Below are 25,572 nucleotides of genomic sequence, written 5' to 3' on the forward strand. Positions count from 1 at the left end.
TTGAAAGCAGTTAAAGCAGCTTTTTTTTAGCAGTCATGTATTCTTCCATTTCTTTCCCTACCTCTTTTCTTGCCACTTGCAGGTACTACATGAACCCCTGATAGATGAGGATCCTGTTTTCATTGCTACCTGTACAGAGAGGGAGCTGCGCAAGAGGAAAAAGAGGAAATTCAGTCTTTGGGTTCGGCAGTGTTCATCCACTGGTTTCATCTGCCAGGTGGGTTTTACTTCTTCAAATGTCTTCATTCAGTTCCAGCGGGCCCTTAAATGTATTGCAGGACCAAGGGTAACAGTCATTTCTTTGTTACCTGACTGGGGGCCACAGTCTGGATGCAGGAGGCCTCTGACTCCTGCAGATACGAGACATGACAGACAGTGAAGACAAGTTCCTGAGGCTTCGTTTGCTGTAACTGAGAGTTTCTGTCTCTAATACTGTCCATCTGGCTGCCAGCCCTCAGCTAATTATATTGAAATGCAGTTAAAAGGTCTGTCTGTTTGTGTATCCTGGGTTCATCAGAATGTCTAGATACTGTGACTTATGTCATTTTTAATGAGTCAGATTTTCTCTCTATAACTATAACACTGCACCTGTGATAACCAGTGGTGTCCAATAGACTAAATCCATATGGTATCAAGACGTCAATTTTTCTGTGAGAAACATATTAGTAGGGGCTCCTATTATATATCTTTTCACACATCCACCTCTCTATCAAAGACACAAAATCTGATGTGACTTCAAGGTGAGATGTCAGCTGGAGTGAGACACATGTTAAAGGGTTTGTTTTTCATGTTGTAAGACATTGGGAACATCTTCTCAAATTCTCAAATTCCCCAACTGCTGATGTATTTTGAGAGCCCTTGAAAAATCTGGTCATTTATTTTGATACTTAGAGGTGAGGGGGCAGATGTTTTCCGATATTTCTTTTTCCCAAGAGCTCCTGTGAAAACGTGTCCCACATGTTCCAGAGTGGTGGTTCAGAGACAGGAGATGCACATGGCTTGCTAAGGCTAAGAGCAGGGCCTGTGGGTTTGCTGCAGCTGAACATTTGTTCAGAGCAGAATTTGGTTGGTGAATCATTATGACTGTTTGAGTAGCTGTGCAGGAAAAGAGCTCACTGGGAGCAGAGGTTTGCGTTTTCAGCTATGCTGTGCACTCTGAGAAGAAATTTAGGATCCTACCTCTTCTATCTAGGTTTTAAAGCAGCTGTTTTGTTTGATACAAAGTAGACTCACCTTGTGAAGCATCCTTAGAAGTTTCTGCTCTCAAAGCTCTTGGAAAGTTATTTGCTTTGTAGAGGCAGTGTCTTTGATCTCCAAGGAGAACTTCACCAGTCCTACATGCAGTTTGTTACCAAAGCGTATTGGGTACAGCGAGCACAAAGTCTGCTCATCTCTCTTGCCACACTCCCCACAGCCAACTGCCACAAAACTAATAGCTCTTCAGACGTGCCAGAGGTTTCAGATTCTGAGCTATAATTATGTTGCACCTCCTGTCCTGTCCACTGAGAGACTAAATTAATGGAATGTCAAATTAAACAGAATAGATGCTCAGCACCACCCTAATCCTCCCACTCCCTTAATGAATTAGAGGCTCATGCTTCACTTGCATCCAGATGACGTCCAGGATTATCTTACCAGCTGCCTTTTATTTTCATTCCTTGACTTGGCTGTCGTTATCAACATGCTGAAATGACTGGGCGAAAGGGATCTTAGGGAACAGTGAAAAAGAATATAACTTAATGCTAAAATGGCAAAACCTAATCTGGGGAGGATGGGATATCATTCAATTATGATATGATTGAAATGCTATGTTCATTTATGTGTCACACTTACAAGTGGTCTTGCAGAATCCAAAGTACTTTTTTGGTGGTTATTTGGTGCATTTAGAGTATTAAAACAGAGGTTTTGATATTTTTCCTGTGTTTAACAAATAGAGAGAACGGATCTAAACCAGAAATAAATCCAACGTTTTCCCCTTCATGTACACACCTTCCCTTCAATCTCTTGCGGAGCTGCCATCATGAAGAAAAGACTTGTTGTGTGGTAGTTAAGGACTGACTTGTCTATTACCTGCCAACTGTTGGAAAAACTTTACAGCACCTACTTCAAAACATGCATTTTCTGTAATATTGTCTGGGTGAATTCCCTCCCTCACTGCTTCCACATGATAACATTGAGGTCCTTTTATTCCAGATAAAATAGGAGTATCAATACTTCATGAATCAGGATAATTCAGTTTCAAAAATCTGAATAATATGTATCTGTAAAAAGGTAGGCCCAGACAGAAGAGAGGAGGGACTTATATATGACTGGTTTTCAGGAACGGAAGGTCTCACTCAAGAGGTCTGTGATGCTCCTGACTAAAAACAATGTCCTCCAATCCTGAATTATAAGCCTGATGTTAAAAAAAAAAAAGAAAAAAAATCCATCTGAGTAGGTATATTAGTTTTCCCACTGTTCTGCTTTTCCTACGACGAAAAGGATTGGTTGGGTTTTCCTAATGAAAATGGATATGCCACATGCTGAGTAACTCTGTGAACTCTGGTTGGTAGCTCACAGGTCAGTTGTTAATGTTAGGAGTTTCAGCTGTTTGTCTCTTCAAATTCCTGTTTTTGCTTGTTCTTATGAACAAAACTTTGAATCGCATTTTTGGGTATGAGTAAACACTTCTTTTTGAAGGCTCACAATTTACTTTTTTAAGGAAATGGTGTTTGGTTAAAAATCTAGCCCAACAAGCCATTCATGGAACAGAAATGCATAAAATCCAAGTACTGCTTGTGGAAACAAGAAGGTGCAGAGACTTGTATGTTCATAATATAAATAATGTATGAATATTAGACTACTTTTCTGTGTTCTGTACTCCAGATAACTTCACTGCACCCTGACAGTTAATTGTTTAAAGATGGATGCAGAATTTTGGGTTGTATCTCTGCTTCAGAAAATCTCAAGCAGAGCATCTTGTTGCAGTGAATAGCTTTGTTGCTGAGCGTCTCTCCACGGTCAGCTGGCCAAGTGGGAACATGCAGGAAGGACACATCATTCAACCAGCGTAAATATATGTCTGCCGCAGTTGGGAACACAAATAAAACCTCTCAGAGGGTTCAGAAGGGCTCCAGGAGAGCTGACTTTGGCTAAGTAGATGACAAAACTGCCTTTTTCATTTGCCCTTGACACTGACATCAAGGTGGCAGCTGCTGCTGTGGGACAGGGCTTGGACCCTGTCATTTCCTTCTCTCTAATTCAGGGGAAACGGCAAACACAGACTGCAGGACTTCAGGTGTCCCTCTCTGCTTCATCTTCTCTTTGCTTTTCTTGTTTCTTTCCAATCTATTTCCCTACACACTACTTAGCACTTCTATTTCTCCACTTACCACTGAGACACTTTTAAAACCAATATTTTAATGTCTTGATTGCAGTTTAAATTATTGAAGTAGCCTAGAAGTCTTTCTTACAGTATTTGCTTTGAGTATATTTAAATAGTAAGTCATACTATTTAAATCAAAACTCTAGCTGTGTCAGGTTTTTTGTGAGTTCTTATTTCTTTTTCTCTGAAAATCTTCAAGACTTGATTATAAAAACTGTCATAATTGGTAGGACTATTTCTCATTTTAAATATAGCAATATCGCTTATCAAAAAATGATGAAGAGAATTCCCAAATACTTAACCAGGGCTAGTTATTTTACCGTGGTGAGACATATCATGCTCTCTCTTTGCACTTCTTGTGTGGCTCAAAAGGAATGAGCACGGTTATAAGTAACTGTTACTAAGCGATGCCTAGTCCTTGCATAGCTCCTCCTACACAAGGTTTTCTGATCATTTTGCAGGAGAAGGAAGCACAGGATGCTGGTGAACCCCAGCACATGGAGAACTGGCAGAGCAAGGTATTGCCATAGTGCCTCATCCTGAAGCACAGACCCATAGCCCAAATTTAACCCTCAGACCGTCCCTGACCCAAAGAGTCATCAATTAACAAGATGAAGGACAGTACATAGATGGTACAGAGCACTACAAAGGGACAGTCAGGCAATATTAATCACTCTGATAGGTAGTAATGGAATTAGCTCATCAACATAATTATTTGCTTAAAAAAACAGGTATCACAGTGAGGAAGAAATTACTTCATGGATTTGCATATCCTTTCCTATTCATTGAGGTGAATTTTATTTTCTGAGGCTATACTAGAAACTTTTCCCTTCCCTCATCTCCTCCCTGCCACTGGATATATGGGCTCTATATTGGCTTTTATTCCCTGGCAGAAAATTCTTGCAATAATGCATTTCATTTTCACTTATATCCCTGTGAAATATGTTACTCAGATTTATGAAGTCCTTGAGGTCCTTGTGCTGGGTCTGACTTTGAGTTTCCACTTTCCACTGCTTCCCATGAAGTGATGAGTCAGAACAGAGTAGGGAAAAGTACTGTCTCTCTGCCTCTTGAGTCTTTCCATGGTCCTGAAGAAACAGTGATTTGCATGACAGCCTTGTTTAAAGAGTGAAACCTGGATCAGGGTGGTCCCTGCCTGAGGGGGTGAGAAAGGGCTCTCTCACCAAAGAGCAGCAGTCTCAGTGAAGGGAGATGTCTGAGGTCACTCCACAGATCAGTGGCAGAGCTCTCAGTGGCAGCCAAAAACCCCCAAACAATGTAAATACCATGCTTCTATAGTAAATGCTGTAGTTCATTTCAGTCAAGGTAGCTACAGCCAGCTCGAATACTTCATAACCATATTAATTTTACAGAGTAAGAGCTTCCAGAATTTAGAGAAACTGCAATTGTGCCCCAAAGAATTTATAATTTCACAACATACCACATAAGTACATTCAGTCAATGGGAAAGGGAGAGGTAAATAAACCTGGAGTCAGTTTTGTTTTCAAGGTCAGAGTTGCAGGACAGTTAGCCATCTGTGCTAACAATTTAACTTGTTTAATAAGCTGCTCAGAAATGTTGGTGTTTCGGCCTATTTAAGTTCTGTTTAGAGTTTAGTCTGAGCCCTTGCATTTCTTTAAACAATGCCCTGATAATTCCTCTATTGCTGGAATGGTTGCATTTGGAACACACAGATGTAGCAGCTGCTTTGAGGAGGTTCTCAAGGTCAGGCTTTGTCTGTGAGGGGATCCCAGGAAATCTGATCACCTTCATTTTATCAGTCACTGGTGACCGGAAAATCCTATCTATTTTCTTCCTGTGGCTCCCACCTGGCTCTGGCTTTTTAATGCATGTCGTTCTGTAATGTCAGCATCTGAGAATCCCCGATCTCAGTAGAAAGTCAATTATCCTCTTGCTCACCAGTGTTAACTGGAAAAGTATTTTTGCAGATGTGTGATGGACCAGCCCTATTACTTTTTATGGACTTTACAATCTTACCATGTTTCTAAATGAATAGGAAACCAAACCTACACGCAAAGATCTCTCACAGTTTACCTACAGTCTTAGCGTCTATAGTGTCTATTTTCAGGTGTGAATGAAAATTATTTTTTAGTTCCAATCTCAGCTGCTTGGAGTTTATGACAATAAAACTACCTGTATAGTTGTGTGCCTTCTGCAGCTGTTCTTACTCAGTGCAACTCTGCCTGGGGAAGGAGACTAAAAAGCACCAGAGCCTCCTGTTTTGTGCACTTTAAAGGTTTGCTATAGGAATGCCCCTCATGTATCCCATCCGTTTGTGCTGGGTGCAGTAAGTAAAAAACAAAACAAGCAAACAAAACAAAACAAAAACCACAAAAACCACTACCCCCCAAAAAAGACCCAAAAAACCCCCCACCCAACCTCCCCCCAAAAAAAAAACAAAACAAAACACAAACCAACCAACCAACCAACCAACCAAAAACACACACACAAAGAAATCCCTGCCGTAGAAAGTTAGGATCTTTAGGATCTAAGTGCAAGAAGGAGACTTAGGTTTCCTACAGCAAATCTCTTTAGCTCAGACACATTTTGGCTGCCCAGAGAACTCTGGAAGCAGGCTAAGTGGAGCAGTGTTTCTTGGCTCATGCACATGGCAGCAATCTGTGACTAATGTACTTCTAGGCACCAGTATACACCCTACTCCTGGTGAGCCTGCACCGGCTGGGCAGTCATCAGCCTTGTGGTTCCTCCTTGGAGATGAGCTGGGTCCTTGATGTTACTGATTTGTCATCACTTGGTTTTGTTTTAAGATTTATGCCCTTTTTATGTAAGTATTTTCCTCCTTGTGCTGCTATGTGTTATCCTCTCAACAGTTACAGCACTTCTGATAGTAAGTATAGCAGTATAATATAGCAGTATAACTGCTCTTGCCTTGCATCTCATATACCTTCCCACTTACACCTCTTCACTTACACACCTTCTCACAGCTCAACAGTAATTTTCGTGGAAAAAACGGAGCCAATGTTGCACAATTGTGTGGCACCAGAGTGAAGCCTCAGTCATGGACCTGAGCTGGGCTGCCAGTTACACTGAGGGACCCTGGAAAAGCAGCATTAAGAGGAAACAGGACCAATGCACTGATTAGCAATTGCCTTGTGGGGATTGCATCCTTTCTAGGAAAGGTTTTGAAGAGCAAAAGTAAAGAGCTCTGCCGAGATGGTGGTGATTTCCAGTCAGGAGAAGGGCAGAATGGAAAGAGACAAATGTGGGCTTGTTTGACATTGGTTGTTGGCGGTTTGGCTTCACAGGGCAAGTGTGAGCAGGAATCACTATAGTGACATGGTATAAGGAGATCAATAGGGAAGCCTAGACCATAGAGGCCTGTCTTCATTTTCCAGCCCCATTTCCATTTGTTGCTGCAAAGAAAAGGGAACTGGCAGAAGGCTGACGTGGTTAAAGCAAAGGGTTAGGCAAGTGATCTGAGGGGTAGAGCACTGTCCGGATGTCAAGATACATTTCAACAAGGCCAAAGAAAAGAAGGGTGATTGCAGTAATTGGGAGGAAAGCCAGGCAGTTCTTAGGTATTTGAAAGAATAGGAAATGATTTATGTGGAGCTGTTAGAGAAAATGAATCTGCCTGACCTAGATGTGGCTGCCTGGGAGAAGGTACAGAGCAAAAATCTGCGTTTGTTGATTCATGGGTTGTTGGTCTGCCATGCAGGTAAAAAATTGTAGTACCATCAGTGACAAAAAAAACTAACAAGAAATCATGGAAAGAAAAGCAAAGAGTTCTAAGCCATATTGGATTTGCATTGTCAACTCCACCAGCATATTTTTGTTAGTCTCACAAAGATCTTTTTAGAAACATTATAGAACGTGTGCAGGCAGAACAGATATTTGTCACTCTTCAGCATGAAGTTGTTAGCTACATCTGTGTGTGTTGATGCAGATTGAAATAATTAAAAATAGAATGCACAGGGAGAGAAGAAGGGGACCAAGTAAAGAGCATTGTAAGGAACACCATGAATTAGCTGAGAACAGGCTGGGAAAACTGTATGTTCTTGCATACCCTTTAGAAAATAGCTTTTAGAGTAGCAGGAAGAGAATGAAGAGAGGCTTAAACAAGTAAAAAATTCTGGTCTTGGTAAGACCACCACCACTGGTGCCAATATCTGCTAGACAAGAGCTGGGAAGAGATCATTAAAGAAGGAGAGTGTATGAACTGCAGAAGGTTTAGGATGAAACTGGAGAGGAGAATCTCCCAGCAGTGTTGGTAATGGCACAGTTAAAAGTGAGGTTTAGGATGAGAGGGGAAGACCGATTGAGGTGTGATCTAGAGAGTAGTGCTAGGAATGTGCAGTTGTGGGTTGGCTGTGAAGCCTGTAGAAAAAAATAAAAGTTATTTTTTCAACAGCTATAAAGAATCGAAAAATCATGACTACTTTACTTTGCTATCTTGCTTTTATAACTTTATCATCTAAAAACGTAGCTTCTGTTTTGTGGTTGTTTAGGATCTGCCCTTTGTGAAATATTTTTGCACAATATATCTTTCAAAATCTTCCTTCTGTTTATTACTACCTCTGCCCTTCTTTTGCTTCCAAATGTCATCTATTTCATTTGAGATTTGTACCCTGGGGTGCTTCAATTATGTCTGAAGGTGGAGTATTTGGGATGTGCTATTCACAAGTGCTTTCAATATACCATCTGAGCTTTAAATATGAGCAGAATCACCAATATTTCAGTTTCTAGGGCATATTCTCTTAAATATGCAGTCAAGATGTAGCTTTTGTTCCTAAGTGTTCAATTTTTTACTCAGTTCATGTGAGACCTTATGAACTTTCCACAAGAAGGTGATGAAAACATTCTGCATTGAAAGTATCCCGTGCAGTAGGGCAGCCACAGATAGAGAGAAGGCACAATTGAGTGTGCTGCTGTTCTGATAAACAACAGATATTCACCAAATATTCAACAAATAATTGAGGAATGAATAGAAAAAGCACTGCTTGTTAATTATCTTCAGCCCATAGATGCCTCCTAAGACAGATGATGTCATGTCTATACAGGTTATCCCAATTGCTGCTGTAGATCAAATAGATCAGTAGCCTTTAGAAAAGATAGACAGTGAAAGAGATGTCTGCAGATATTCAAGAAGCACTGCTTGGGCTGTCTTGCACAGAAGCAGAGGATGTTTGCTGTCAGCAACTCCCATCTGTTTTCCAGCAACAGTTGTTGAGCCTGTACTTACGATGATATTTTGCTGTTGGTACACAAGGAAAGAACTCAAAATTCTAATGTCCCAGGACAAACCAGAAGGTCTAGTGAATGCTTTAATAAACATTTTGAGGGAGCAGTTTCTGACTGTGCCTAACAGCCAATTTCTGAAAAAGCAATTGGTGCTTTTTCTGCAGATTTCTGTCTCTTAAATTAACACTTCTAATGCATTTCAGAAAGGCTGTGGGAATGCTGTGGTCCTCATGTGGTAGGATCATAATGGGTTGAGGTAGAATGAAATAAGCTGGATGAGGGAAAATAAAGGCCATATGGGATCCTGGGCATTTGCAAAGATATTTGAAGCCATGCCTTTGCCAGTTATCTGTACACAGCCACTGTTTCACAGCAGCCTTTATGCCTTCCAACACTGTGCTGCTGTCACCCATCATCCCAATACAGCTGGGCATGATAAAGCTTTGAATGAGGCTTCTCCAATACAAGAAATACTGTTTCAAGAAAAAAGGCTGTTCTCGATAGGTAAGGAAGTACCCAGGGAGAAAAAATATTTAACATGGTAGAAGGAGAAAAGGTTCAGCAGTGGGTATGGACATTTGAGTAAAGGGCACTGGAGAGGTGAACAGAGCAAGGGGATTGAGATTCACAGCCAGATGCACAAGGAATTCTGCTAATAAAACCTGTGAAGTGTGGAGCATCTTCATATGAAAGTAGTGGTACCTCAGTGGCCAGTTGCATGGTGGGCATGCTCTTTAAAGGAGCTGCTTGCAGATGCAAACCAGCCCACAGTCAGGGACCAGCTGGCACACTAGCAGTGCCAGAGGACTGTCCCTTGGAGAGGAAGCACTCTACAAGGAACAGGGAGCAAGCATGGAGCAGGAGAGACTCTAAGATTTACTGGATATGGGGAGGTAAGGTGTAAGACATTTTTATGGACTTAGATTCCTGCTTTGTTTGCAGTTCATCTGCTAATCCAAGGTCAAAACTACTCTGTCTGCGTCTTCTGTCTCCACTGCCCTGTCTGTAGATTTTGAGGGTTTGATGTGTGGTCTCTGTGCTGACATTAGTAACCTAATCTTAATTTTGTTGCCAACAATCATGAAATAGCTCTGCTGTAAATCTGGAACAATCTGTTCTTTGAATGCATTCTACTGGCTCTCTGGAGCCCTGATTAATAACCTAAATGACTTATCATAATTAGCTAGTCCTCAGTCTTAGAACTGGAGAAAGCACAAATTTGACAGCTATCAAAAATGAGTGGAGCAGAATCAGGGAGTCTGCAGACATTGCTGCCTTTGTCCTCATCTGGGAGCTGTTTCTATCAATAAAAGGGGGTTTAATTTTTTTTTTAAGATAAATGACATATTTAAGAGTTCCTTTTAATATGCACTCTACTTTTTGGAATTAGTGTGCATTTGTCCTGGCACCAACCTTGTTTTCAGCATGTCAGTTCCTTCAAAATACAAATTCCATCTAATTTCCCAGAAATTTCATATGTAACACATCCTGTTGAGGTTTATTCCATGATGCATGAATTGCTAGGGAATATTACATGGAATACCAGTGCTGGGAGATGGCACCATCTAAAATAGGGAGAGGCCGTTTAATTGAATTTTGTTCTTTTCTAAGATCGTTGAGTTACAAATTACTTGGAACACCAGTGCAAACATGAGCATTTTTGTTCTCTGAGGATTGCCATGAATTTTCATTTGTAACAGTGTCTGTTGGTAAGAGAAATAAGCTATACAGAAAACGAATGCTGCATGTTTTGCATGGTTGAATTGTCAAACAAATTTAACGAAGTTGTCATGGATATTTCACTCCAAAAACCAAGGCAAAATTACTTTTCCCTGCCTCGGAATACTGAACAAGTTTCAGTTTTTTCTTTGACAGGTAAAATTTTCTGTAATTCATAAAAGACTTCAGTGTTTCAGAGCCACAGTCACGAGGGCAGGCCTGGGCAAGCTTTTCTGAAAATTTGCATTTGTTTGTGTATTTAAATCTTTGCAAGTTCCATGGTGTTACAGTAGTGTTTGAGTAACAAAGTACAGTGTTTGCTTCTTCCTATTTCTCTTTCCAGCAGGTTATTTCTGCTAGCTCTTAGAACAATGTGAAGGTTGGATGTCTAGCTGGACTTATTAAGTGTTGAACTGGGGTGTAAGTTGTGCTTCCAAAATGCTCTCAGTGAAATAAAATTGAAGGCTTGCTTACAAATGAAGGGTTATACATTTTCTCCCTCTGCGTGGTTCAGACTGTTTTGGTGTGTTGCTTCCAAATCAGGATCTGTGTAAAGGATCTAAGTGTTAGCACTGTGCCTGCAGAGTTTGATGAGGGTGTTTTGGCTGGTTGGGTGTGCATTTTGCTCATTTATGGAGGTGCACACACACTTGTGACACAGCCTGATGGTTACTGCAAATGGGAAATAAATCTGAATATTAATGCAGTGAAGGTAATGGGCCATTTCCTTCTGGTCATCTTACACTGGCTTTTCTTGAATCTGAAGTTCCCATGTTCTTTTGCTGGCAGCAATGAAGCCTGTGCAGATTCAGTATAACATGTAATCCCAATTATAACTGGAGTCTTTTCCTGCCAAACAAACAATCTCCAAACTGCACAACAGTGACAGGAGCCTCAAAAGTGAGGTGAAGGATGCTGTATTTATCTGTAGCTGTGCCAGCTAACCTGAACTGGTTTAAAAGCAACAGGCCCTTGAGAGGGACTTTAATTAGCCTTTATAACTCGTGTCTGCTGCCTTCTCAGCTTGTCTCGAGCTGTGCAGGTGTGCTGGGAATTGCATCTGCTCCCTCTGGATTCCTTATAACCTTCTGACTTTTCTTACCATTTCTCGTTTAAGATTTATGTCCATCTCAAAGAAGGGAGTGGTTCTGATGGGTTGGATGCTTTGAAGAACAAACCACAACTTCACAGTATGGTGGCCAAGAGCCTTTGTCAAAATGCCTCTGGGAAGAATTACATCATCTTCACAGGCCCAAGCATTACCAGCCTGAATCTCTTTGAAGAATTTGAGAAGCAAGGTGTGTATTGGGTGACTTGTTGGGTTTTAATGGTGACAGACCTAGGGGCCTCGTGCCACTGAATTAAAAAAAAGATATTAAAAGTCTTCACTGATATTTCAATTGCTTGTATAGATAAGTTGTTTATCTCTAAGAAAACTTCTCATTCATGAGAATGTACTATGCAGAAGACTTTCTAAGTTGCTCTTTAAATCTTCCTTTTTAAATCTTCAAAATTAGGATGTAAAAACTATTCTAATGAGGTTATTTAGAGTGCTTGCTTTTGTTCGTTGATTTAGAAATGTGAGGTCAAATCTCCTATGTGACCTGGGGGACTTTTCAAGGAATTTCCTATCTGCCCGTGATTTTTCTATTCCTGTTGTGAAAGATGAAGGATGGGATGAATCCTTAGAGATGCACCTTAGAAGTCTTTTTTGATTTAATATCTGTTAAAGATCTGTTTTCTCTAGAGGACATTTTATGCCTTTGCAAAAGCTCTAAAAAGTTTTCTATTTTGTATTTTGGGGGAATTTTTTGCTAGTATCAACATACCACAGCCTTTCAGAATGATGCCGTGCATAGAATAGATCCTTCCAGCAATGAGGCTGGAGGCTGCCATCATGCATCACAGCTACGAGGCTGTTTACTGACACACCACTGCTCTCCAAGTTGGGGGTTTTTTGTCATTGCAGAAAATTAAACCCATGCAAACCATTATATTAATGAGCCATGGCCCAGAGCAGGGAAGTCTGGAAACTGAGACAATATGTTAATTCTCATTTAAAATGAGAACATCAGTGAGCTCAACCAGTGCTGTAGTGCAGCACTACAGACTGTGCTGGCACTGACGGCTGCATCTGTTGAGCTCCATGCAGGACTTAGCTCTTACATTAATTCAGGCAAGCTGGAAGCTCACTGGCTACAGTGGAATATCTGCATAGCTCATAAAAGAGCCATGGTTTCCCAAATGCTGCAAGCCAAATGGGAAAGGAGTAGAGCATACTTCTAGTGCACTGGAGTTTTTCCTCTGAGCAGAGACCTATCTTTGTTAGATGGCTTTTCTCAGCTGATTGTAAGCATTACATTTTTAAGACTACCAAACCAATGATGCAAAGTGTGATAGAGGATAACAGAGGATAACACACATACTCTTTGTTCCTGAGATGAAATGTTAAGGTTTAAATGTAAAGACTGATAACTTGACTGAGTTCATCCTTCATGATCAGCTGGAGAAGGATAAAGATGAAATGGCATGATCCATTTGGTCAGTAATCCTGGTGAAAAAGATACATGGCTACAAAACCAGCTGAGTGTTTCTTACTTGCAGATAATAATTCAAATTGTACACAAAGTTGAATTATTCATAGGCTTTACCCCGCACATATCATTCAGATTAATGGTTTCTAGCAAGTAACAAAATCAGTAATGTCTTTTTAAAACATGTAATTTTGACTTACTATCTGATCAAATATGCTAATGCAATACTGAGATTTCATTTTGGTTCATGATTTGTTATATGGCTTCATGAGACTATGATCTCTGACAGCTGCCTCCAAAATCAAATTTCAGATCTGGTACACACTATCACCTTCCTGGGGTGAAGCTATAAGGTGGGTGGGGGGTGGACACGAAGACAGCAGGTTTATTGGCTTTGTAACATAGCATGGCCCTCCTACATAAAGAAGGTCATGAGGAGAAAAGTGTTTCTGTTTAATAAGGCAGTGGGATTGTCTGCATTTGCCATGAGCTGCTAGGCTAGCTCAGAGAGTTTGCAAGGGGCTGTTGAGCTGGAAGACTGTGAGACACTGGGAGAGGTGAGCTGCTTGAGATGTCAAGCTGTGGTGAAGTCAGTGAGAACCTTGGAGGAGATGGTGTTTATTGACTCTGCTGCAAAGCAGATTGTGTACCGCCAGCACCTGCTGGGATCCTGCTGCATTAGCAGTACATCTGGGGAGAGGCAAGCAAAGAAGCCTGGACAGGACAGAGATCTCTCTCCTGATCTACCACAGAGTTGCCTTCAGCAATGAAGTCAATGTTGGGTTTTTTTGATGTGTGACACTTTTTTGGTGTGTGAGTTCAGCTAAACCTGAACAGAGCAACACCATGACCAGAAAGTGTCATGAGAGCCTGTTGAAAAGCATCTATGCTCAGGTGCTCATGACGGTTCAAGACTCATGTTTAAACTGATAAATTTACTTTTTTTGTTCAAGAAGATTGAATTTCTGGGCTAGAGCAGGACCAGTGGTAGAAAGATCCCACTGAGAGCCAAAATCAAAAAGAAATTGTTATTGATCTTAACTGCTTTATTTTGTTTGGGGGTTTCATGACTATTGACAGAGAAATAGGGGAAGATTTAAATAAGTTCATGCTTGGAAGCCATAAGCTTTCTGGGAACATTAAAGTTTTAAGGCAACTAAAGGCAATTCTGGAAAATCTGAGGATTCACCCACTAAAACTCTATTAGTTCCTCTCAAAATTCATGAGTTTGGGGGGATTTTTTGAGGGAAGGGACTTGGGGTCTTGGTAACCAGCATGCTGAACCTGAGTCAGCAGCATGCCCTGACAGCCAAGCTGGTCAACACTGTCCTGGGCTGTGTTAACAGGAGTGTAGCCTGTAGATCAAGGAAGGTGATTACTGCCTCCTACAGTTTTAGACAACATGCCCCCAGGACAAGAATGCTCTGTATACAAATATACTCTGCTGTGGGGAGGGAGCTGTTCTTGTTCACGATGAGAAGAGGCTTTGCAGGGATGCAACAGCAGCCTTATGCTACCCTATCATGAGAATGGAGCTGGCTCTTTACACTGGTGCATCGTGGAAGGACAAAAAATAACAGATTTAGGCTGAAAAAAAAAAGATGTTCAGACTAGATGCAGGATTTTTCCTGAGGGCGGTGAAGCAGGATGCCCAGACAGGTTGTGCAGTCTCTGTCCTTGGAAGTTTACAAGCCCAGACAAGATAAAGCCCTGAATGACACTGTCTGGCCTCAGAGCTCACCCATCTCTGTCAGGGGGTGGGACTAGAGACCTCCTGAGTTGTTTTTCAGCCTGAGCTATTCTTTAATCCAGAGGAACCTGTGATCCTATAAAAAATTTTGTTAAATCTTAACTATCATTCACTTTTCCACACCTAGCCCACACATGTATTTTTGTTAAAGACAATAATGCTCTCTCTTTATTGAGAGCCTGTGGTGTAGCATCTTCACTGTACCACAGCAGACAATAGTGTGCCTTGTAATATAAAGGGATGTCAGTGAACATAATTCTAAGACCTATGTGAAGATACCCAGGACTGAGATAACTTCAGAAAATAAGATAGAACACTTTGATCTTTTTCAAAATCAAAACCCTGAACAGACCTCTTTTTATTTTTCAGGGGACATACAAAGAATTTCTTTCACTGGCCTCTGAATAGAACTGGAAACCTGCACTGAAATGCCCCAGATTCTCTGTTCTGTGAACAGACAGCTGTCACTGCTATTTGCTGTGACATTCATTCATAGTCACATCCTTTTTTCCCTCTCTACGCATTAGTATTGTCCTTTACAGAGGACAAAACCTCCTAAAGCCCTGTGTTCCATGCTTCCCTTAAACATATGACCCCTGAAAGTCCTTTCTGCATGTTCTGAACCAGCAGGAGCAGCTGGCTCTGTTCTGCAGAGGGGCTGGTGTTGGCAAAGCTGCGAGAGCTGCCAGCCTGGTTGACCATGGCATTCCCGCAAAGTTTGCAGGATCCTGCAACTCCAGCACATGGACTAAAGCAAGCTCACTTCTGCTCCCCACAGCAGCCCTGCCCTGGTTTCCTAGCTTTGACTTGAGCCAGTGTTGCATGCAAAATAAATGATACCGGAATGTGTATTTTTGCCTGAATTAGCTCAAGCCTGATGGCCTTTGTTCTGTACTGGTGAAGATGTGGTGAAACAAGCTTCAGCACAAGCTCTTTGGAGACTGGAGACGCTGGGAATGAGTTTTGGGTGACTACACCACATTTCTTCTTCTTTGCTAAATTGTCCTAGGTGTATTCATTTATATTGCACCTACAGTTTAAGAAGACCTGTTTCCTCTGAGTCCTGTATGTGCAGCAAACACTTGTTGTGATTCTGATTTAATTACACATAAAAACTTAATTAAGCCAGATGGGTGTAATTTTTATTGCTTCTATTGCTATAGTAACTGGGTGGGTTTTAAAATCTCTACAGTAGATTAAGGGTTTCATCCATGATGAGAGATGCTAGTAAATCTGCAGAAGTGCTGCACTTTTCTAGGCTGTACAGCAGGAAGGTTATATGATGTGTTCCTTAGAGAGAAGATGGTTTCCATTATTCTGCATGAGGAGTGGAACATCTGCTGGAAGTTTTCTGCAGGCTTATTGCTACAATAAAAGGAAAGGCTAGAACTAATTATTATGGGATCTCAGAGATGGCTGTTGCTGTTTTGAAGCTCTAGCACAACAATGTAGTTATTAGTTTGGTTTTATTCCATTTCAACCTCCTGGAAAAAGTGTCACATTTCAATGAACAACAAAATCTGGGCAGCTAAGGAAATTCTTCTCAGGTTTGCTTGTTATCAAAGCAGGAAGATCTTAATATTGGCTAGAAGAAAGCTTTATAAAAGTTTGGTATGTTAATGGCAGAGTCTGCAGGTACATGACCTGCACTGTTTGGCTACCCCTTAGCAACAGGACAAATTTTTAAAAAGAAAAATAAAAAATCAGCTTTCCACTGGCGATGCAGTTCCCTCTGTAATGACTGTAAGCTTGTTGTCATCAGGCTTTTCTCATTTTCTTTTGTGGAAGGAGCTTATGATTTCCAGGGACTGATTCATTCATCAAAAATAACCGGTGGAGTGCAGGTTTCTCCCTTGAGAATGAAGTTTTCCCATTGCTGTGATGGTTGACCTTCTTCTCTCATTAGTGGCTTAAATTTCTGATGGAAGAACTGTAACTCCTTGTAGATCTGCCCACAGCAACTGGACCAATTCATGAGTACATGCAATGAATTTATTAGTATTCCTGTAGTGGCTGTGAGCTGTGAGTGGATGCTCAGCATGCTAGTCACTACATGAACCAAGGAAAAAGGCTGCACCTGCACTCAAGAGCTTAGGAGCTTCCAGAAAGACAGAGGCAGAAGACCCACATAAATGGAAATCCAGGAACAGAGGTAACATGTTTATGGAAACATAAGAACAGAGGTAACATATTTAGGGGAAGCCAGACAATGCATTCTGACTTTGCATTTTCATTGTAAGGATATCATGCAAAATTCAGCATGACGAAAAATTTGATCACGCAGACTTGGCTGACAGATGAGCTTTAAACCACCACAAGATGTGCACAGATGTCACCTGCTTCTGTGCCCACTGTTTTTTTCCACTCAAATGGGTTAACACAAAACTGAGGGAGACGATGGAAATTTCCATCCAAGATTTCTTTGAGTCAGGAAAAAATTTGATCGAGAAGATCTGCTTCTCTTGGACTAACAGAAACAGGCTGTTAGTATTTCACAGCCTAATGAAAAATTCAAGCATTGTTAATAGTGTTGTTTACAAGCCTTGTTTGTGTCCACCTAGCTGTATTGAGATGCATTTTGTAGTGTTAGATTTTATTCATTGCCTCTTTCTCGTATGAAAAGGCCAAGAACCTGTGAGCAACAGACTGTGTCTTCTGCAAAAGCCTCTGGTGTCTGTGCAGGACAAGATCAACACTTGCTTTAGTGCCCTAAAATCAGTTTTCACTGAACTTGTATTTCCATCTTCTCCATCCTTCTGGCATATGCATTTTTTTTTCAATCAACCAGTGGTTTCAGTGGTTTTTAGCTGCTTAAGCAGCATTTCCTTAGCAAAGCAGATGATGCAGGTGCAAGAAGTATTGAGCTAAAAATCAAGAACTGTGTGTGGCAGCACAGTGAAGCAGTAGATTAAACTATTGTGACTAAAAGTATCATAGTAGTCATGTAGAATTTATTTCAGTTAACATCTGAGATGCTATAGCTTTCTCTACCTCCCTGCTCCCTCTAAAATGTATTCTTTCAGTTAAACATCCAAGACTCTCTTGGATCATAAATTCGGATGTGTCCCATAATGCACATTGCCACTGTGGGATTTTTGAGACCAATTTTAAACATGTTGTAATGTTAAACTCAGATTGTAGCTGTTACAGCTAGGAATGTACCCTGAATTATTTTTCCAGTTGTTTCATCGTGACAGGGCAGGATGTGTCAATACATTTCAACAGGAGATCAGGCTTTCTGCACTTGTCTGTAGGACACAAATCTTTGGCTGACATATCTGTTCAACTAGAAGGTTGTAGAGCAAGTTTTTTCAGAGGCCCTTCAGGCTTGCTCTGCTGGTTTTGCTCTCTGGGTCCATGCAATGGCTTGCTGATAGGGAATGTGTTTGTTCACATGCAGAGATTTACTGCTGTGGGTTGCTGAGCACCAGGAAGAGTGACTGCACAGGCCTACCTCCATCCATGCTGAACAATTCTGCAACTCCACAGTCCAGAGGACAGTACAGAATAAGAATGAAGGGAAACATGTCTTTGATCTGCTGGTACAATAAAGGGCACTTCCGTTTTCTGACCAACGCCTATTCTCCAGTTCAACAAGGTAAGCAATATTCCTACTCCTCATCTCGAAGGTGCACATGCTTTATGTCACAAGTCAGAGTGAGTCACTGAGATTGATAATAAGCCTGAACAAAGAGCTTGATTGTAACTGATCATACATCCTAGATAAACAGTAGCTGTAGTGATTGCTTCCCGTTTTTTGTCTTCATAGAGCTATTCTTTCTTTCCCATACAAAGCTTAAAAAGCCTACTGCTAATGCAGCCTCCTTGCCAAAGCTGGTGGAGGCACTATCCTTTCAGGTATAAAAGCTATATCTTTGCTGATGGTCAGAGAAAGGAAGATGATTACTGCATAAGATGATATTAGCCCCATTTGTAAAGCATCTTGTAGGATTGCTGCTACAGAAAAATGAATAATCGTCGCAATGTACTTTGAACTCCAAGCAGATCCTACAATTAATTTTTCTTATCTAGTAAAAACCTAGTCACAAACAATTATCTTTTTTGCCAGAAGTAGATATGATTAAGGTTTCCTGCTGTATGTTAAACTGATTTTGGCAGTTGATGAAAAGAAACCAAAACCGATAATTTGGACAGTTCAAATAATTACAGAGAGCTTCTTGCTACTGAAATATTTTCCTTTTTGAAAGTATAAGATGGTTTTGAAAAATTTCTGTAAAATGCAATGACTAACTAACTTCTTGAAATTAGTTTTTCTGTGAGAATGTTGTTTCAGTTTCTTACAGTTTTTATGATTCAGATTTATGTATAACTGCCAGAGGCAAATGAGTGCAACATAAACATTTAAATATAAAGCCACCAATTCAGAGGCATCTTCTACACTGATTTTCTGATTCCCAAGCAACTCTCACATGTGTGTACAGATTACAGAAGCAAAGCTAAGAATTCCTGAATGGTGAGCTGAGAACGCTGACTTAGTGTGTTGTTCAGTTCCTTGCCAGAAGGCTCATTGCCTCAGCAAAGCAGGGCTGATTCTGAGGAACTGTGCTGGGCATCTCAGCAGAGTGAGGACTTCGTGATTCAGATGGACTGATGTCTGAGCACAAATGCTGAGAATATGTATGTGAAGGAAGTATGACACTTGGAGACTGCTGAAGCCAGTCTCTGGATCAGTGTAGCCTCCCCATGAAGGGCTTTCTCCATCAGGATTTGTGCTGTTCTCCTTGCGTTTTTGCTGGATTTAGATTATTCAGCAGCACTAACTGGACAAGAGTTATCACAAAAAACTGCTACTTGTTTTTTACAGACTAGCATGGTGCATTTGGTTATAATTCATAAATATTAGGAAAATACTCTGTTTGTAAACATCAGTGTTAACTGCCCTGTTAAAAAGAGGAGGACTGTGCTGGTAGCATCCTTTAAAAGCAGCTCATGGAGGTGTGAGCTGTTGTGCTTGTGATTGACCTTGGGTCTGTTTTGGCAAAGATGGGATTGTAGGTGGTATGTGTGAGGTATTTATGATTACCACCTTTGTGTGTGAAGGACAAGGCTTTCCCAACTCATTGCTGGGACAGTTGACATAGTTCACTGTGAAACAGAGCAGAAAACAGACACTGGCTTTTTAAAGAGTGATGCTGGGCAGAGAGACTCTAGCAGGGACCTGGGAACAGATGGAAACTCGGTGGGAAGGCAAGAGACCAGATTGCTTGCCTCTGATTTGGCATTGCTGAAGTCAGTGCAGCAAAGATAGTTTAAACCAACTCAAGAGAAGCTGGACCACCAGTCTTCTCTAAGGTGTGTAAATATAGAGGAGGAAGAGGAAAAATCTGTGGTCCTTGAGGAAGGCCTGTAGCACAGATGTGCTCAGCACGTGTTACGTGGGAGAGGAGGTAATAAAACAGGGTTAAAACCCACACGGGGTGGTTGAACTGGTGCCAATGGGATTGTCTGGTGATGCACAGTGCATGTTTGCACTTGGCTGAGTGTAAATGTGTGTGGGCTGGAGGAGGCCATGAAGAGAAAACCTTAAAAACAGAAGGCCAGAGATGGTCAACAGAACATTTAGGATGAGAAAAGAGGCGGACATAGCTAATAATTAACTATTTATTGCAATTTAAAGGAAAGTCAAGAAGGTAAATCTTGCCTGTACTTGGACTGCAAATTCCACCCAAGCCTGGGGCAGTACACTTGTCAGAGCAGATCTATGAATACTATTTTTAGATGCAGCAGGTTATTTATTATGGATGTTTTAAACATGTCATAGTACATCATCTCATTATAATACACCATCTCTTGGGCATGGATCTAATTCCTTTAGTCTTGCAAACATATCCTGCTTACTCTGCTACCAATCTATAGTTTCTGCCTAGAACAAAATCCAGTCAATTTTTAATTGCCCTTAAACTTTACTTTTTCCTTGTGCTTGTATTACAGTAGAAGTGAGAATTCAAAAGAGATTTGGGACCCTCAGAGATTAAAAAGTTACCTTATTCTAAAGCAGGTCATCTGTATGCTGGTCCAAATCTCCCCAGCTGTGGGACAAGGCTGCATTTGGGTTTTTCACTCTCGATCTGGCGCCCACTTCCCCAGCATCTCCATTATTGTACTCTAGAAGTAATTGCAATCTTTTCTACCTTTCATATGTAGCAGGATGGAGCAGGCAGCAACCTCACCTGCTGCACACTAGGATGACCAGAATAATATCTTCAGCAAAACACTGTTGAACCCAAGAACTTTTTAAGTAGCTACTTTCTGAGAAGAACTTCCATAGATGCTCTTCACCAACTAGGTCTACTTAAAAGCTCAACAGTCACTAACTAAGCATAGAAAACAAAGCTTGGACCACATATGCAAAGAATAAAGAGCTGCAGTTGACATGTTACCATCTCATAAGTGACTCGTGAGAAGATGGGAAATGTTGTGGAGCCATCACAATTGCATGAAGCAGTTGTGTGAGTCTCTGTGTGGTTCTTACTCCAGGAGAAGCTGGAGTGATAGGTGACTGGTGACAGTCTAGTTTCCTGAAAAAGTCAGCTTGTGAGATTGGCCCAGAACTGGAAAATCTGGGGAAAGAAGCATAATGTTAAAAAAAGCATGTTTCAGAATGGATAAGCTTAGGGTTTCAACTTACCATTTCCATGTGTCCTTTGTGAGACTACAGTCAGGAGGTTGTGTCCAAGTATGGTGAGATTGGGGATGGAGCTGGAGGACCCCGATGGGAAGACCTCGATTATCAGACCTTGTACAATGCTGAATGTCTTTCAGCAATTCTGATAAAGAACTGTAACAAATCAAAGTCCTGATAAAAATCCAGATAGCACTTGGATCAGGCAATGTCCCTTTTTTTATACTGTTATGAAATCTCAGGGTTTGACAAGATGGATGCAAGTTCTGATATCAATGGGACTCCCATTTTTAAAAAAGCAGGATTCTAGATAGTGTTAGGATAAGTGTTTTGAGGAAACAAACATATGTAAGCCTTTGTCTTTTGGCTTGTTTCATTTGAGGTAGTATTTTCCAAGCTTTGCTTCGCAAGCATACAGCTTAAAAATTTAAATTCAAAAGAAAAAATGGGTTAAAAGAACCCTGAACCCAAAAGCTGATGCCTTTCTATGGTGACAGGATGGAAGCTGGCAGTCGGCACCCTTTCCAGCATGGAAGCAAAGGCAGGCTGTGGCTGCGCTGCAGGTGGTGTGTTCCCTGGAGTGCTGCCAGGGATGGGAGCACAGCAGTGCTGGGGGAGGACCAGGAGGAGAAATGGCTCCTCGGATGTGCCGATGAGTCAGCTGGCTCGGGACCACGTGCCACAGAGACCTGCAGCTAGAAATGACCCAGCTCTGGCAGTTGTCTTCCCAGAGAGGGAAGGTGGGCTATGGCTGTGAAACAAGCCTAGGAAAAGCTAAAAATAGTATGCCTAAAAAGCTATTTATATTCTCAAAACAGGGGAATGTTATGGGGAATATAATAGAAAGTGACAGGGAGTATATGGTTCTGCCACAGCAATGCATTCTTTTAAAGATTATGAATACAAAGCAAATAGCAAAGGAAATACAAATCCTCCAAAGAAAGAGAGGAAAGCAAGAGTAGAAAGAAGGTGGTGGGTTTTTGTTGTTGTTGTGGGTTTTTTTTGTTTGGTTGGGTTTTTTTTGTATAACGCTTGTACCAGGAACATACTTATCCTTCCCTGACCTGCCCTAATGAGATGGCAAATGATTTTGCAGCACTAATGCAGCAGGCTGGTGGTATATCAGTTCTTTTTACCTCATGCTGGCCAGATATGTGTAGGACTCATTAAAAGAATCAAAACCACACAAAATAATTACATTAATGTAATGAAGAAATTTTTTTGTTTGATTGGTTTTTCCCCCTGCTCCTTAGGCTACATTTACACCCAGCTTGAGGAGGCAGAGGTGAAAGGAGAGTTTATTGAACAATTCAGAGGTAATATAATTTTGGACTCCTGAAAAATCAGACTTTAAACACCCCAAATAAATTTCTGCATGGCTCAGCTGTAACATGACATTTAGTATGTGTCACATACTAGCTTCAAAATAGAAGCTGCCAGCTAGGACAGCACAGGGGGCTTGACAGAGGTAATGGATGGAATGAGACTTCCAGCTGGAGGAATGAAATGGTGAAGTCTGTAATCAAAACGTGAGTAGCATTTAAGCTGATTGTAAAAGAGTTGGCAGAAGGAAAGTAAAGAAAGTTTTCTTGAAAGCTTGAGAAATGAGAAAGCTGAGGATTGTACCTGTACTGAAATGCTGAGAAAGGATGCAACCAAGGATGTGCTTCTCTAGACCTGGAGGAAATAGCCTTGTACATGAGAGAAGGGAGCCTCGCCAGGCAGTGTGCCATAGCCATAGAGTAAGTGGTGCTCCATACCCTGGAAAGACAACGATTGAAACCTGTGGGGATATAAGGTCAAAAGTTAGGGATCAGACTCCTATGCTCTAAGTTGTTTTACCCACCCTTCCTACAGGGAGCTTTCCCCAGGAAGGGGGAAGAAGGATAGGAGCAATGAATCAGCAAAAGAGCTCGTGGAGTTTCTTAAGAGGGCATTGGACTTACAGATACTGCTGTAGGTTGGGTAAGGCCAGGTCAAAGACAGATCACATGGGGGAACAGGGCTCGTTTCTGGAGTAACCAGCTCTAGCACCTGTCTGTGCAAAGAGTGGGTGGTAGAAGGCTGCAGGGTGATGCCTGTTGCCTTTCCACAGATTTCTGCAGTAGGCAGGATGGCTATCCCCCATGACGAGCTGAATTACCAAGCCAGCTGACCAGGCAGGACAGGAGGCAGCACTTGCAGGCAGAGAAACGTGTGCTAAGCTCCAGTGAGAAACCTACGGGTGTTTCTGAGCTCTGGCTCCCCACAGCAGGGAGCAGGCTGCTTTTCATTTCCAAGAGACTGCAATCACCCACCAGCTTCACTTCTGTCTTCACTGAGTTCAGCCAGTTGGCTTCTTCTTACTGTATTTTCTTCTCTGTGTCAACTGGCACCCAGTGAAGAGAAAGTAATGTTGCTCTTGGCTCCCATGGGTAGAGATAAGTGAAGGATTTAATTTCAAGGGACTAATTTGGGACCTTCAGAATTCAAAGCATATAACAGCAAGTCACTGCTCTAGAGGTGACCACAACTTCTCATGACCCAAAGCGGGAGAGACTAATACTGTCTGTAAGGGACTACTGTGGGCTTACAGCAATGTGTGGGTTCCTTTGACTATATGGCAAAGATGTTTGTGTCTAATGTCTTTTCATTTCCAACTGAAAAATGATCCCTCTTCTTTCCCTTCCACTTGCTCAATGTACTACCTGTGGGAAAAAAAATCAAATTAACATCTCTGTTACAGATAATTTTCCAGCTTTAGGAGGAAAACTGTCAATAATTTTTATTTTATAAGCCATATATAGAAAACATATTTTTCAATTGCTAGAATTACAATGTCAATTTAAAACTGTTATGTTTCTAATTGATGCAGGAGTTATAATTAAGAGAAAAAGCGGAGAAATTCCATGCCCACTGGCAGTTGAAGCCTTTGCTGCTCACCTTAGCTATATCTGCAAATATGATGATAAATACAGCAAGTAAGTAAGATGTGCATGTTTGTGTGTACTTCTTTCACACCTCTGTTGCTGCAAGGTTTGAGTTGTTCATGTTGATCTGCATATGAGGGCCCAATGCTGCTTTCACCGAGTCTCTGACAGAACTTCTGTTTAAATCAAAGATCAGATGCTGGCTCTGCACAGAGCAAGAACTTATTGATGGTGTTGGTTTGGCTCTACCCATCCATCAGTAAAAAAAAAAAAAAAAAAAAAAAATTTTGAGACACAGGTCCTTTGCATCTTATAAGTGACTTTTTAAGAAGTGATGGGAGGATGAGCCAACAGACTGATAGAGAATTCAACAACGGTCTATCAGCCCCACAAGTCTCTCAGTCTGGCTCAGCTCTCCACCTCTAGCAGTAGATGGTGTTTAGTTGCTAATCTCTCCTGGTGATACTTGTGTCACCTGGAGCCAGAAGAAAAAAGACATTCAGTTATGCATGTGAAGCTGATCTACACGATGAGAGAGCAGAACGTAGAACTTTTGGCTCCTGAATTCCAGTTGGTATCCTCAGTGTTAGTTCTTAATGTAGCAGGGAGGAACAGAAGTGAGTAAGAATAGCAGTAGTGAAGCTTGGCTGTGGGAATAGCAGTGAGGTGCAGAAGATTTCAAAAACTAGAAATTGAGAAGAGAGAAAAAGCAGCACAGATTTTTCAAGCCATTTCTGGGCAAGGCAGCAAGAATTCAGAAGAATATATAAAAGAGGAGGAGGTTGTTGCTGGAGAATGATGTTGGGATCTGATCTGAGGAAATCAATGCAGGAAAGAGCTGGGGTAGTAGATTTAAATGGTTACTAGAAAAATGAATGTAGGAAAATGGGAGAATGGGAAATCTTATGACTGAAGAAAGAATATTCTGGTAGTCGTGGAATTAGTCAGAACCTAAATATAAAGATGTCAGTCCTTTCTAGTTCTGCCTTGTGGTCCACCTACCAGCAGTGTACGCTCTCGCTCTACCCCCACATCCTCCCACCTACTGTTGACAGCAGCAGCGATCATTCTTTGCTCACAATAAACATGAGGAGAAGCAGCAGCAAGCTTCCCAAAACTGTAAGGTAATGTGACTGAGGCTTTTTTTTTAGTTACAAATTGAAGGGATTCAGACCTCCATCTCCCATCACAAGGATATTTGTCATTGGTGAGCTCAAGGAATATTTATCAGTACTCTTATTTACATGGAGTGCTACAGAGGTGAGAGTATTGCTCAAGTTTGCTTTTGAGGTCAAGGAGGTCTTTTCTTTTACACACTACCAGAAATCTCCAAAATTGTGCAAATTTGCTGTAAATCACTGTCAAGCGCGTTGTACAAAATTTCTTTAAATAATACTTGAACCAGGCATTAAGTCCCATGTCTCTTTCTC

At 41.2% G+C, this 25,572-nt stretch overlaps 1 protein-coding gene across 1 annotated transcript in view; it reads left to right on the top strand.

The window, feature by feature from the left end:
* Positions 1-25,572, top strand: part of PGBD5 (piggyBac transposable element derived 5) — a 68,501-nt gene that overhangs the window by 35,060 nt on the left and 7,869 nt on the right. The window contains exons 3-6 of the mRNA XM_066178754.1: positions 83-217; positions 11,424-11,604; positions 17,991-18,188; positions 24,088-24,193. Coding sequence (XP_066034851.1) covers positions 83-217; positions 11,424-11,604; positions 17,991-18,188; positions 24,088-24,193 — 620 coding nt within the window. The remainder of the gene's footprint in view (positions 1-82; positions 218-11,423; positions 11,605-17,990; positions 18,189-24,087; positions 24,194-25,572) is intronic.

Source organism: Chamaea fasciata, unplaced genomic scaffold, assembly GCF_029207755.1.
Source record: "Chamaea fasciata isolate MVZ Bird 193981 ecotype frontalis unplaced genomic scaffold, bChaFas1.0.hap1 SCAF_3, whole genome shotgun sequence".
Classification (NCBI taxonomy): Eukaryota; Metazoa; Chordata; class Aves; order Passeriformes; family Sylviidae; genus Chamaea; species Chamaea fasciata.